Source organism: Dermochelys coriacea, chromosome 27, assembly GCF_009764565.3.
Source record: "Dermochelys coriacea isolate rDerCor1 chromosome 27, rDerCor1.pri.v4, whole genome shotgun sequence".
NCBI classification, from domain to species: Eukaryota; Metazoa; Chordata; order Testudines; family Dermochelyidae; genus Dermochelys; species Dermochelys coriacea.
In genome coordinates this window covers 16,281,735-16,294,212 of record NC_050094.1, presented here as the reverse complement: position 1 = coordinate 16,294,212, position 12,478 = coordinate 16,281,735, and the positions used below count along the sequence as shown (strand labels likewise).

At 42.2% G+C, this 12,478-nt stretch overlaps 1 protein-coding gene across 1 annotated transcript; it reads right to left on the bottom strand.

The window, feature by feature from the left end:
- Positions 1-5,966: 5,966 nt before the first annotated feature.
- Positions 5,967-9,841, bottom strand: LOC119848858 (G protein-activated inward rectifier potassium channel 1-like). The gene has a single exon (XM_043503501.1). The coding sequence runs from the start codon at positions 9,057-9,059 to the stop codon at positions 8,172-8,174; it is 888 nt and encodes a 295-aa protein (XP_043359436.1). The 5' UTR covers positions 9,060-9,841; the 3' UTR covers positions 5,967-8,171.
- Positions 9,842-12,478: the final 2,637 nt, after the last annotated feature.

Here is a 12,478-nt window from a genome sequence, read left to right as displayed (position 1 = left end):
GAAGCGATGCAATGGATAAGACAGAGTCCGTGTGGGCAAAAATTACATTGGGGAAGAAAACTAGTAAGCCTCTCCTACGATAGTGCTTGGGGTGTGCTATAGACCTCCGGGATCTAATTTGGATATAGATAGAGCCCTTTTTAATGTCTTCAATAAAGTAAATACTAATGGAAACTGCGTGATCATGGGAGACTTTAACTTCCCAGATATAGACTGGAGGACCAGTGCTAGTAATAATAATAGGGCCTCAGATTTTCCTAGATGCGATAGCTGATGGATTCCTTCATCAAGTAGTTGCTGAACCGACTAAAGGGGGATGCCATTTTAGATTAATTTGGTGAGTAGCAAGGACCTCATAGAGAAATGGTTGTAGGGGACAATCTTGGCTCAAGTGATCATGAGCTAATTCAGTTCAAACTAAATGGAAGGATTTAACAAAAATAAGATCTGCAACTAAGGTTTTTGATTTCAAAAGGGCTGACTTTCAAAATTAAGGAATTAGTTAGGGAAGTGGATTGGACTGAAGAACTTATGGATCTCAAGGTAGAGGAGGCCTGGAATTACTTTAAATCAAAGCTGCAGAAGCTATCGGAGGCCTGTATCCCAAGAAAGGGAAAAAATTCATAGGAAGGAGTTGTAGACCAAAGCTGGATGAGCAAGCATATTAGAGAGGTGATTAAGAAGAAGCAGAAAGCATACAGGGAGTGGAAGATGGGAGGGATCAGCAAGGAAAGCTACCTAATTGAGGTCAGAAAATGTAGGGATAAGTGAGACGGGCTAAAGTCAGAGTAGAGTTGGACCTTGCAAAGGGAATTAAAACCAATAGTAAAAGGTTCTATAGCCATATAAATAAGAAGAAAACGAAGAAAGAAGAAGTGGGGCCCGCTTAACACTGAGGATGGAGTGGAGGTTAAAGATAATCTAGGCATGGCCCAATATCTAAACAAATACTTTGCCTCAGTCTTTAATAAGGCTAAAGAGGATCTTAGGGATAATGGTAGCATGACAAATGGGAATGAGGATATGGAGGTAGATATTACCATATCTGAGGTAGAAGCGAAACTGAAACAGCTTAATGGAACTAAATCGGGGGGCCCAGATAATCTTCATCCAAGAATATTAAAGGAATTGGCACCTGAAATTGCAAGCCCATTAGCAAGAATTTTTAATGAATCTGTAAACTTAGGAGTAGTACCGAATGATTGGAGAATTGCTAATATAGTTCCTATTTTTAAGAAAGGAAAAAAAACGTGATCCAGGTAACTACAGGCCAGTTAGCTTGACATCTGTGGTATGCAAGGTCCTGGAAAAAATTCTGAAGGAGAAATTAGTTAAGGACATTGAAGTCAATGGTAAATGGGACAAAATACAACATGGTTTTACAAAGGTAGATCGTGCCAAACCAACTGATCTCCTTTTTTGAAAAGGTAACAGATTTTTAGATAAAGGAAATGCAGTGGATCTAATTTACCTAGATTTCAGTAAGGCATCTGATACCGTGCCACATGGGGAATTATTAGTTAAATTGGAAAAGATGGGGATCAATATGAACATCAAAAGGTGGATAAGGAATTGGTTAAAGGGGAGACTGCAACGGGTCCTACTGAAAGGCGAACTGTCAGGTTGGAGGGAGGTTACCAGTGGAGCTGCTCAGGGATCGGTTTTGGGACCAATCTATTTAATCTTTTTATTACTGACCTTGGCACAAAAGTGGGAGTGTGCTAATAAGTTTGCAGATGATACAAAGCTGGAAGGTATTGCCAATTCGGAGAAGGATCGGGATATTATACAGGAGGATCTGGATGACCTTGTAAACTGGAGTAATAGTAATAGGATGAAATTTAATAGTGAGAAGTGTAAGGTTATGCATTTAGGGATTAATAACAAGAATTTTAGTTATAATTTGGGGACACATCAATTAGAAGTAACGGAAGAGGAGAAGGACCTTGGAGAATTGGTTGATCATAGGATGACTATGAGCTGCCAATGTGATATGGCTGTGAAAAAAGCTAATGCGGTTTTGGGATGCATCAGGAGAGGCATTTCCAGTAGGGATAAGGAGGTTTTAGTACCGTTATACAAGGCACTGGTGAGACCTCACCTAGAATACTGTGTGCAGTTCTGGTCTCCTATGTTTAAAAAGGATGAATTCAAACTGGAGCAGGTACAGAGAAGGGCTACTAGGATGATCCGAGGAATGGAAAACTTGTCTTATGAAAGGAGACTTAAGGAGCTTGGCTTGTTTAGCCTAACTAAAAGAAGGTTGAGGGGAGATATGATTGCTCTCTATAAATATATCAGAGGGATAAATACAGGAGAGGGAGAGGAATTATTTCAGCTCAGCACCAATGTGGACACAAGAACAAATGGGTATAACTAGCCACCGGGAAGTTTAGACTTGAAATCAGACGAAGGTTTTTAACCATCAGAGGAGTGAAGTTTTGGAATAGCCTTCCAAGGGAAGCAGTGGGAGCAAACGATCTATCTGGTTTTAAGATTCTACTTGATAAGTTTATGGAGGAGATGGTGTGATGGGATAATGGGATTTTGGTAAATAATTGATCTTTAAATATTCAGGGTAAATAGGCCAAATCCCTGAGATGGGATATAGATGGATGGGATCTGAGTTACCCAGGAAAGAATTTTCTGTAGTATCTGGCTGGTGAATCTTGCCCATATGCTCAGGGTTTAGCTGATTGCCATATTTGGGGTCGGGAAGGAATTTTCCTCCAGGGCAGATTGGAGAGGCCCTGGAGGTTTTTCGCCTTCCTCTATAGCATGGGGCGTGGTTGACTTGAGGGAGGCTTCTCTGCTCCTTGAAGTCTTTAAACCATGATTTAAGGATTTCAATAGCTCAGACATGGGTGAGGTTTTTCATAGGAGTGGGTGGGTGAGATTCTGTGGCCTGCACTGTGCAGGAGGTCAGACTAGATGATCAGAATGGTCCCTTCTGACCTTAGTATCTATGAATCTATACGAAGTACTTTGCACTTGTTTATTGAATTTCATCTTGTTGAATACAGACCAATTCTTCAATTTGTCAAGGTAGTTTTGAATTTTAATCCTGTCCTCCAAAGTGCTTTCAACCCCTCCCAGCTTGGTGTCATGTACATATTCCATAAGCATACTCTCCACTCCATTATTCAAGTCATTAATGAAAATATTGACTAATACTGGACCTAGGACTGACCCCTGTGGCACCCCCCTAGATACAGCCTCCCTTTGGCAATGAAGCACTTATAGCTGTTCTTTGAGTATGGTCTTTCAAACAGTTGTGCACCCACCTTATAATAATTTAATCTAGATCAGATTTCCTTTGTTTGCTTATGAGTTTGTCATGTGGTACTATGTCAAAAAGCTTACTAAAATCATGATATGTAACATCTACTGCTCCCCCATTCACTATTTTGATAATCAAATTGCCTGCAGCAATTTTCCTTCTTTTATTTGGTCAAACTAGTTCCCTCAAATGATAGTAGAAATGCTGGATGGAACAGTAAGTTTGTCATCTTTTATCTCCTGTCAAATTAATGGTGTAAAACATGCTTACTGTAGCTGGTATTCATAGAAGAGTACTGATTCATCTTTTAGTTGGAATCAAGAGATTTCACACCTCAATAATGCTTAGTTTTATACTGGTTTACTGATAAAACCATCCTAAAGGAATCCACTAGGCTAGTAAACAAGTCAAAGAAGGAAATTAGGCTGGTTTGGCATGATTTGTTATTCACAAATTCATGCTGACTATTTCTTAGAACCCTGTTATCCTCTAAGTGCTTACAAACTGATTGTTTAGTAATTTTTCCAATATCTTTCCAGGTCCAGGTATCAAAGTTAGGCTGATTGGTCTATAATTCCCAGGGTCCTCTTTGTTCCCCTTTTTAAAAACAGGTACTATGTTTGCTCTTCTCTAGTACTTTGGGAGCTCACCCATCCTTGAGGAGTGCTCAAAGATAATTGCTAACAGTTCTGAGATTGCTTCAGCTAATTCCCTAAATACCGTAGGATTAATTTAATCAGGCCCTGACAACTTGAATACATCTAATTTATCTAAATATTCTTTAACTTTTTCTTACCCTATTTTGGCTTGCATTCCTTTCTCTTTGTTGTTAATATTAATTTTGTAAAGACTGAAGTAAAATAGGCATCAAACACCTCAGCCTTCTTAATGTCGTCAGTTATTAGCTCTCCTTCCCCACTAAGTAGACGACTTACACTTTCTTTTGTCTTTCTCTTGCTCCTAATATATGTAAAGATCCCCTTATTACCTTTTATGTCCCTTGCTAGGTGCAACTCATTTTGTGCCTTAGCCTCTCTGATTTTGTCCCTACACACTTGTGCTATTCTTTTGTACTCCTCCTCAACAATTTGTCCATATCTCCACTTTTTGTAGGATTCTTTACTGATCATCAGGTCACTAAAGAGCTCCTAATGGAGCCATATTGGCCTCTTATCATTCTTCCTATCTTTCCCTCACATCAGGATAGTTTGGAGTTGTGCCTTTAATATTGTCCCCCTAAGAAACTGCCAGCTCTCTTGAATACCCTTTCCCCTTAGATTGTATTCCCATGGGATCTTACCTACCATTTCTCTGAGATTGTTAAAGTCTGGTATTTTAAAGTCAATTGTCCTCTCATTCCTTCCTTTCCTTAGAATCATTAAATTAATCATTGCCACTCCCTTTTCCTCTGCTCTAATCTTCACCTTCTCCTCATCCCATCCCTTCTCCTGTTAATCCCATTTCCTACCTCTTCCCCTGCAAAAAAAAAAAAATTCCTCTGAATAAATAAGCAACGCTAGCATTCATCCCTGCCATTTACAGGTAGACTGTATCCCTTCCCAAATAACCATTGTCTGTTTTTTTAACTTTTTAGACCCCGCACTCTTTGGCGCAGAGACCTTGTTCTTACTCTGTACAGCACCCAATACAATGGGATCCCATCCCAATAAAAAAAACTGTCTGCAATGCAGACTGTTTCCATAATACAATTTCTTGTTTTAAATATATAGATTTAATCCAAATATAATTCACATAATGTTTGTCAACAGGAATCATGGGAATCCCTTTTTCTGTAAAAGGAATTGCAGATGGATGGATGTAAGCAAGGAAGCGCTCTCATACTTAGGCATGGAAGGATTAGATTTTTATCAATAAATGGTCATAAATGTCATTTCAGTGCACACACAAAATGATGAAAAGTATTTCCATAAATTCTCATAGAAATTTATAGATAAGCAAAGCAAGAAAAATGCTGCTTGAGAATTTATTAGAGTCCCACCTTAGTGTATACAACATGTTGTAATGAATGTTGCAAAAGCACACATTTACAGCTCTGCTAAAACAGCCAGCTTATAAAGCTTTAACTTTTTGAATCTCGATGTCTGTCATTAAATAATTTTCTGAGCTACCACTAACTTCCTGCAACTGTGAAAATTTAGATAATAGAAAAAATGCTTAAAATGAACAATATCATCAATAAAAATGGTAAAAAGACAAAACTTAAATTCTACCAAGTCTACACCAGCAATGCTTAGAAGTCAGGAGATTTCCAGCTGGTGTAATGCCCCTGCTACTGTAGCTTGGACAGTAAAACAGTTGGACATAAAGTTCCAAAGAAAGTTTCCTAAACACTGTTTCCTAACAACTATATTCAGACCTTTGACTGAATTCACAGAATAAATTCATTTATCTGGATTTAAGTGCAGAGTGCTTTGAAATGGCACCAACATAGAAATCTACCTTTTTTGTTGATATATAAATTGCCAGTCTGAGTGCCAAACTACAGGATTTGTCCAAAGATGAGTTTGATTCAAAGATTTCTTGAGGGCAGAAGATCAAGAGACTGCTGAATCCAATGTTACCATAGACTAGGGTCTAGTTAATATAATACTCCCCCTTGGTTACTAACTACTGCCCCATCCAAAAATTCCACATTTTGATAATCAAACTGCATGCAGCAATTTTCCTTCTTTTATTTGTCCAAACTAGTTAGCAAATTCCCTCAAATGATAACAGAAATGCCGGATGGAACAGTACGTTTTTTGTCTTTTACCTCCTTTAAATTAAATGGCATAAAACATGCTTACTGTAGCTGGTATTCATAGAAGAGTACTGGTTCATCTTTTAGTTGGAATCAAGAGATTTCACCCCTCAATAATGCTTAGTTTTATACTGGTTTACTGATAAAACCATCCTAAAGGAGTCTCTTTGTGAATTTCAGCATAACTTTAAAAATGGAAAATCCCATCTAACTCATATGCAGAAATTGTTAGTCTCTGCTCTTTAGAGAAGGACTCTTTCTTTAGTGTTTTATCCTTCCATGTTATTCTTGTGTTTTAAGAAGACACTGTTACATGAGAAAACAGAACAAAGCTTGCCAATGTGCAAATCTCTAACCGTGATAGGAAAATCCTTACAGGATGGGTAAAAAACAGGCTAACTCTCTTAAAGAAACTTGCATTCAAGTGTAAAGCAGAGAAGCTTTGGGGTTTATTCTCTGTAATGGTTCATATTACTTCTATGATTAATACTATGAATATCAGTTTTTAATCATTTTTATATTTCCAAACACCTACAAGTAACAAATAGTACATTTCTGGGGATCACCCAGTAAGGGGTTCTGTCAGCACCTGCTTTGAAGCTTTGGATGCCTTAATGCTATGCTGTTATGGCTTAGAGTTCTGAGACCAGTAGCCAGCCTACAAGTATAAAATCTCAACCCTGGCTTCCACCCTCCCTTGTCCTTCTTGCAGGGTGACCTCCCTAACCCTTCTGATCCCAACCCCCCCCAATCAGTTTCCTTGAGTTCTTAACTACCAGATATTCAGACTTTTGCCCTCTGGTTTGTCATGCCCAAAAGAGTAAAACCTGAACCCAGTTAGCAGTTCACTTAGGGACACATATTCCGCACAGTTTGCATACCAGAGACTTGCTTGGGATAAAAACAAAACAAACAAACAAAAAAAGTTTATTTAATAGAAAAGAAATCATAGATTCAAAGATGAAATAGTAAGGAAAAGCAAAACACATAAGTTACACAGAACATAAAGACAAAATCTCAGGCTTTACACTTCTATATTAGCTAAATTTCCTTTTCTAATACACCTTTCCTATTGCCTCTGAACAGTTTCCAAGCATGCTCTATGTCCTAGATGGCATCCAATCTTTCAGGGACAGCACCCTTGCTTAAATGCTGGCCTTCAGTTTCTGGATACATTTCACTTTTAACAGGACCTTAATGGTCCAGTATTGTTTTTCCCTAGGTTGTAGGATGCTAGGTGCTTGCAGTTAGTTTTGTGAAAACAACTAGCCTGCGCCCTACCTGATTATTTCATTTCCTGTTGTGAGATGAAACTGCAGTTGCATCCTAGTTACAATTACAATGTTTTACAAGTGACCTGTACACATCTCCTAATGACTCCCAAGTACAGATCATTACAAGCTCTCATAAAAAACCCTTACTTTACAAACTCAGTAACATTGTACACAATTCTCTGTGGGTTCAGCCCTGCTGTTCACCCATAGGGTATCTGGACCCCGATTGTCACAATTTCCCAATGGTAATTGAGTAGCTGCTGATTAATGTCTTCCTTACTAAACTACTTTATTTCCCAGTCAGTTTCACAACATACAGCTGAAAAGAGAAGTGCTCCCTGGAAAGTTCTATAAAGTTGCACTGGTTTGTGTTTCCGATTTAAAAAAACAAAAAAACAAAAACACAAACCACACACCAAAACCACCACCTTTGAAGGCACCAGGCTGCAAATGTCCCCTCTCCCAATTTCTTGGACCAAAATAAGGTTTTCATCCTTCCCTCAGACTTCCATTTTCAACTCCTCTCATATTCAACTCTCTCACTCCTCATTTTCTGAGCACCCTGAAAAAGATTCCCGCTTAGCTGCTTCAGAGTGTTCTACAGGTACTACATCCTTCTCCCTGGCCCACCAAACAAACATTCAGCCTCAGAGTCTAGTGAAGAGAACCGAGTTTCCAGCTGCATAAATCGCTAGCGTTCGAGGGAAGGTGTAAGTGTCAGCGCCCACGTGAAAATCCGGCACTATCCCAAAGGGGAAAGAACGTAAGGGGGGCGCTCGCCGACTGAGTTTTGCCTCACTGTAAAGCTAGGTGTCACTGGAGGATGGTTAAAGGGTTAACCCCCTTAGAAAGCGGCTCAATGAGAATCAGACAGGCTGCTCGGTCCCACCCATTGTACAAACCTCTGAGGCAAAGCTCGAAGAACAGAGTAGGCCTGTGGCACGGGTTTGATAAAGTCATTGCTGCCTCTGACTGCTGGAGAAGCCTCCTGTGATTTAACCCTCTGGAGACTCTTTTTCCAGTCCAGTCCCCAAACCCGTCGCCAAAGCCATCCCCGCTCCCCGGCCCCTTTTCTCCCCCCCTCCAGGCTCACCTTGATGAGCTTGCAGCGGATCTGAGCGGAGACCATGTGGCTGTTGCGCAGGTTGCCCACTCGGAACATGAGGCACAGCCTGCCGTCCCGCTGGGATATGACGGCGGCCCGGCTGAACATGAGTGTCTCGGCTCGCTTCTTGGGCTGGGACATCTTGATGAACATGCAGCCGATGAGGAAGGCGTCCACGATGGAGCCGAGCAGGGACTGGAAGAGGAAGAGCACGATGCCCTCGGGGCAGCGCTCGGTGATGTACCGGTGCCCGTAGCCGATGGTGGCCTCGGTCTCGATGAAGAAGAGGAAGGCGGAGGGGAAGTTGTACACGTTGGCCACGCAGGGGTGGTAGCTCTGGTCGTGGGCGCGGTGCAGGTCGCCCCGCAGGTAGGCGATGCCCCACCACATGGAGGCCATGACCAGCCAGGCTACCGTGTAGGTCAGCAGGAAGATGAGCAGATTCCAGCGCCACTTGAGGTCCACCAGCGTGGTGAAGAGGTCGGAGAGGTAGCGGCTGCTCTCGCCGCCCAGGTTCCCGTGCTGCACGTTGCAGCGCCCGTTCTTGTCCACGAAGCGCTGCCGCTTCCTGCGGGCGCTGCCCCGGGCGGCGCCCACCGCCTGGTACTCGTCCCAGAGGTATCTGCGCACTGCCGACATGCCGTGCCGAGGGCGGGCCGGCAGATAGCTCCCCGGCTAGACAGGCCCTTTGTCTGGGGCGCCCAGCGCAGGGCTGCCAGCAGCAGCGGAGTCCGGGAGCCAGGGATCTCTCCCCTATGGGGGGCGAAGGGTGCCGCCGGGGCTCCGGCTTTCCTTTGTCCGGTACGCCTCGGAGCCGGGCTCCGCTCACTGAGCGCCCCACCTTCCCGAGAACGCTGCCTCCTGTTGGCGCTTCAGCCCAGGAGCGGAGCAGAGAGAGGCTCAGCCCTCGCGCCCAAAGCTCGGCAGGTTGTGGAGCTCGCAGGAAAGTGGCTGAGATGTGAATGTTGGGGGCGGGGAAGGGCTGCCACCCCTCCCTCCCGGTGTCTGATCTGCGCCCCCAAAGCCTCTGCACCTATCAGCGAGCGCAGCTCCTGCTGTCTGATCCCCTGGGGAGGAGGCACGTCCAGATTCATGAAGCAACGGACCGGGGAAGAGAGCGACCCAGCAGCAGAGAGTAGGGCTGAGCCGGGGCTTCCCCCCCACGCTGGTTATCACAGGGTTAGGGGAAGTGAAGAATTTCTGACCCCCCCACCCGGGCTGATTCTCCGGGATTTATTCTGCGGGGTGTGAATCCATTCTAGTTGGGATGGAGGAACAGGCGCTGCCAGAGACGCCGGGTACAAGCCAATCTGGCGGCGAAACCTACACCAAAGGGCGATTTTTTGCTATCACATATTGTACAAAACACGGCAAACATAAGAATAAGCGCCAGGGACACAGCGTAGCCTTTCCTGCTCTTATTGTAGTCAGGGCGCTAACTCGCGACGCTGGCATCCAAATCTGCCTTTAGGTTTCAAACCGGTTACAGTCAAAGTCTAGCTCTGAACATCTTTCATCAAAATGAATTACCACCTACATCATCTCATATCGGTGTAACAACGTGATAGCAGAGTGCTGGCTGCAACCGATTAGAATAAGTGTGCAGTGAGTCATCCACTGAAAACTAGTCCTGCCGTCAGCACAAGGGACTTTACAGGGAACAAAATAAGATGGCTGGACTCTTACACAATAAAGGAATTTGAACAAGCGAATCCTCTCAGCCAACATTTAAAAATGTTACAAGTTCAACACATCAGCAGTTAGAGGCTCCTGCTTGTGGCTGAAGTGGAAAAGGGACAGTTCAGGAGGTAAGATTGAAGTGTGCAGAAAAGAACTCTCAAGAAGCTTCAAATGATTTCAAAACAGCTTACTACCTTCAATCAAGGCTCAAAAGATCTGAGATCAGAAACAATGGGGGCTAAATCTATTAGAAGCTATCACAGTGTAGGATGATTAGCTATTTTCTATCTCACTTTTTATGAATATATGTTTGTCAGAAATATTATTAAGAGCCCGATTCAAATACTAAGATTAGTGACACTTGATTGGATGACAGGTTTCAGAGTAGCAGCCGTGTTAGTCTGTATTCGCAAAAAGAAAAGGAGTACTTGTGGCACCTTAGAGACTAACAAATTTATTAGAGCATAAGCTTTCGTGAGCTACAGCTCGAAAGCTTATGCTCTAATAAATTTGTTAGTCTCTAAGGTGCCACAAGTACTCCTTTTCTTTTTGATTGGATGAATATTTCAATATCTAATTTTCAGCAAGTGTTTTCTAAATCAGTTAGAGACACAAATTAATTTGAATTATAATTAATAGCTGCTTTTTGTTAAATATTCAGAATGGTAAATAAAGTGACTATTTTAGCCTGCTTGGAGTTCAGTTTCAGTATTTTCACCCCATCCTGATGGGTATCCAAGTATTTTTCTATTATTTCTATTTCTGGCATGTACAGGCTCTCACTTTTGACAGACCTTAATTAAGAGCCTTGTAAATGCTTTCTGTATAGTTGCCGACAGGTACTTTAGGATATTACCAAGCCTGCTTTCCAAGTATAGGCACAACAGAGATTATTCTTTTCCATCCAAAATAAGCTATTAGTTTTTAGAGTAAATATGAACGGAAAATATTAGCTGAATAATCGATTTTAATTCTGAGTAACAACATTCCACCATCAACTGGAATAACCTGCTTCATACAAATATTTTCCTTCTCCAGGGATCTCTGTGAGCTTGGGGAAATAATGGCTTTTCCTTGAAAATAGAAGTTAGAAATTCTGAATACAGCAATAGCACCTTTAATTAGTTTATTATCGGAGATGTTGACAAAGCTTTCTCCTTTCTCTCTAATTATTGCCTTTCTAACAGTATTTGACGGAAAAATTTTCCTGTCTCTCCAGGCAAATGTGTAACCCTTCTAAACGGAGTCTGAATACTAGAACAGGGAGGCTGTACCAGAAGCAAGAACTCCCCTCTTTCTGATCTTACTGTATGGAAAATTATAAATTTTCGTGGCTCTATCTGTGATTTTAATATATAAAACACACTGAATATAAATGTATTTTTCCATCACTGGAAGACACAGCATTTTAGATGTAGTATAGGCAGTCTTTTACCCAGGATTCTGACTGTATATACTCCAAGTCAAACAGATGGTGACCAAAAATCATTAACAGCTAACAGGAACTCAGCAGCTTTTGTCAAATGACATTCCTAGCAGAGGGGAAGTGTTTACATTCTGTCACCAGGTCCCTCTCCCTTCTCCAATGAATATTTAATTATTTATACACTGCGGAACAGTTCCAACAGGAAGGAATGAGAGAAACCCACCCTAGAATACATTATAGCGGTGATTCTCCTGGACTATTGGAGACCTGACTCCAAATCAGTGCTCCACATCAATCAGAGATAGAATTTGAACCTCTGTCTCCCACATGCCAGGTGATGCTCTAACGCTGAGTTACTGGTGGGGGGGGGGCGCAGCAATATCATCACCACCTGTCTTTTCACCAGAGTGGGGAACACTTAGTTTGTGAACCTTGCTGAGGTTGAGGCAGGAGACCGGCACGGCGCACTTTCTCTTCATGCACTGCAGGTGTCGGCATCAAGGGATGTTAATCTGGTACTGTTTGTCAGAACTTCACATTAACAGAAATAGTATGCATAAACAAGTCTCTGTTTTATTACTACAGCTACTAGCATTATTGTAACACTTGCCAATGGTACCAGACGCCTATCCATACATTAGAAATACATCCAGTTTCCACAAAGGGAACAGCTCTGTCCCGTTCTCCCCAATAACGGCTGTTCTCTGAGCTGGATCTAATCCAGGGGAGTCCCATTGCCTGGAGACATTTCTCTTCTGCTAGGGGAAAGCGTGCAACAAACTGTATTTAATAGGCACAGAACACATTTCCTAATTACTGTTCTGTTGCGAGTCAATCTATTCCTGAAGTCTTAAAGGGGATGGATATAACCAGGAATTCCCGTTGGTGGCTTTTATTTGAGGAGTGGGAAAGGCATCCCTCACGTTATCAGTAAGAGCAAAGGTTTCAGAGT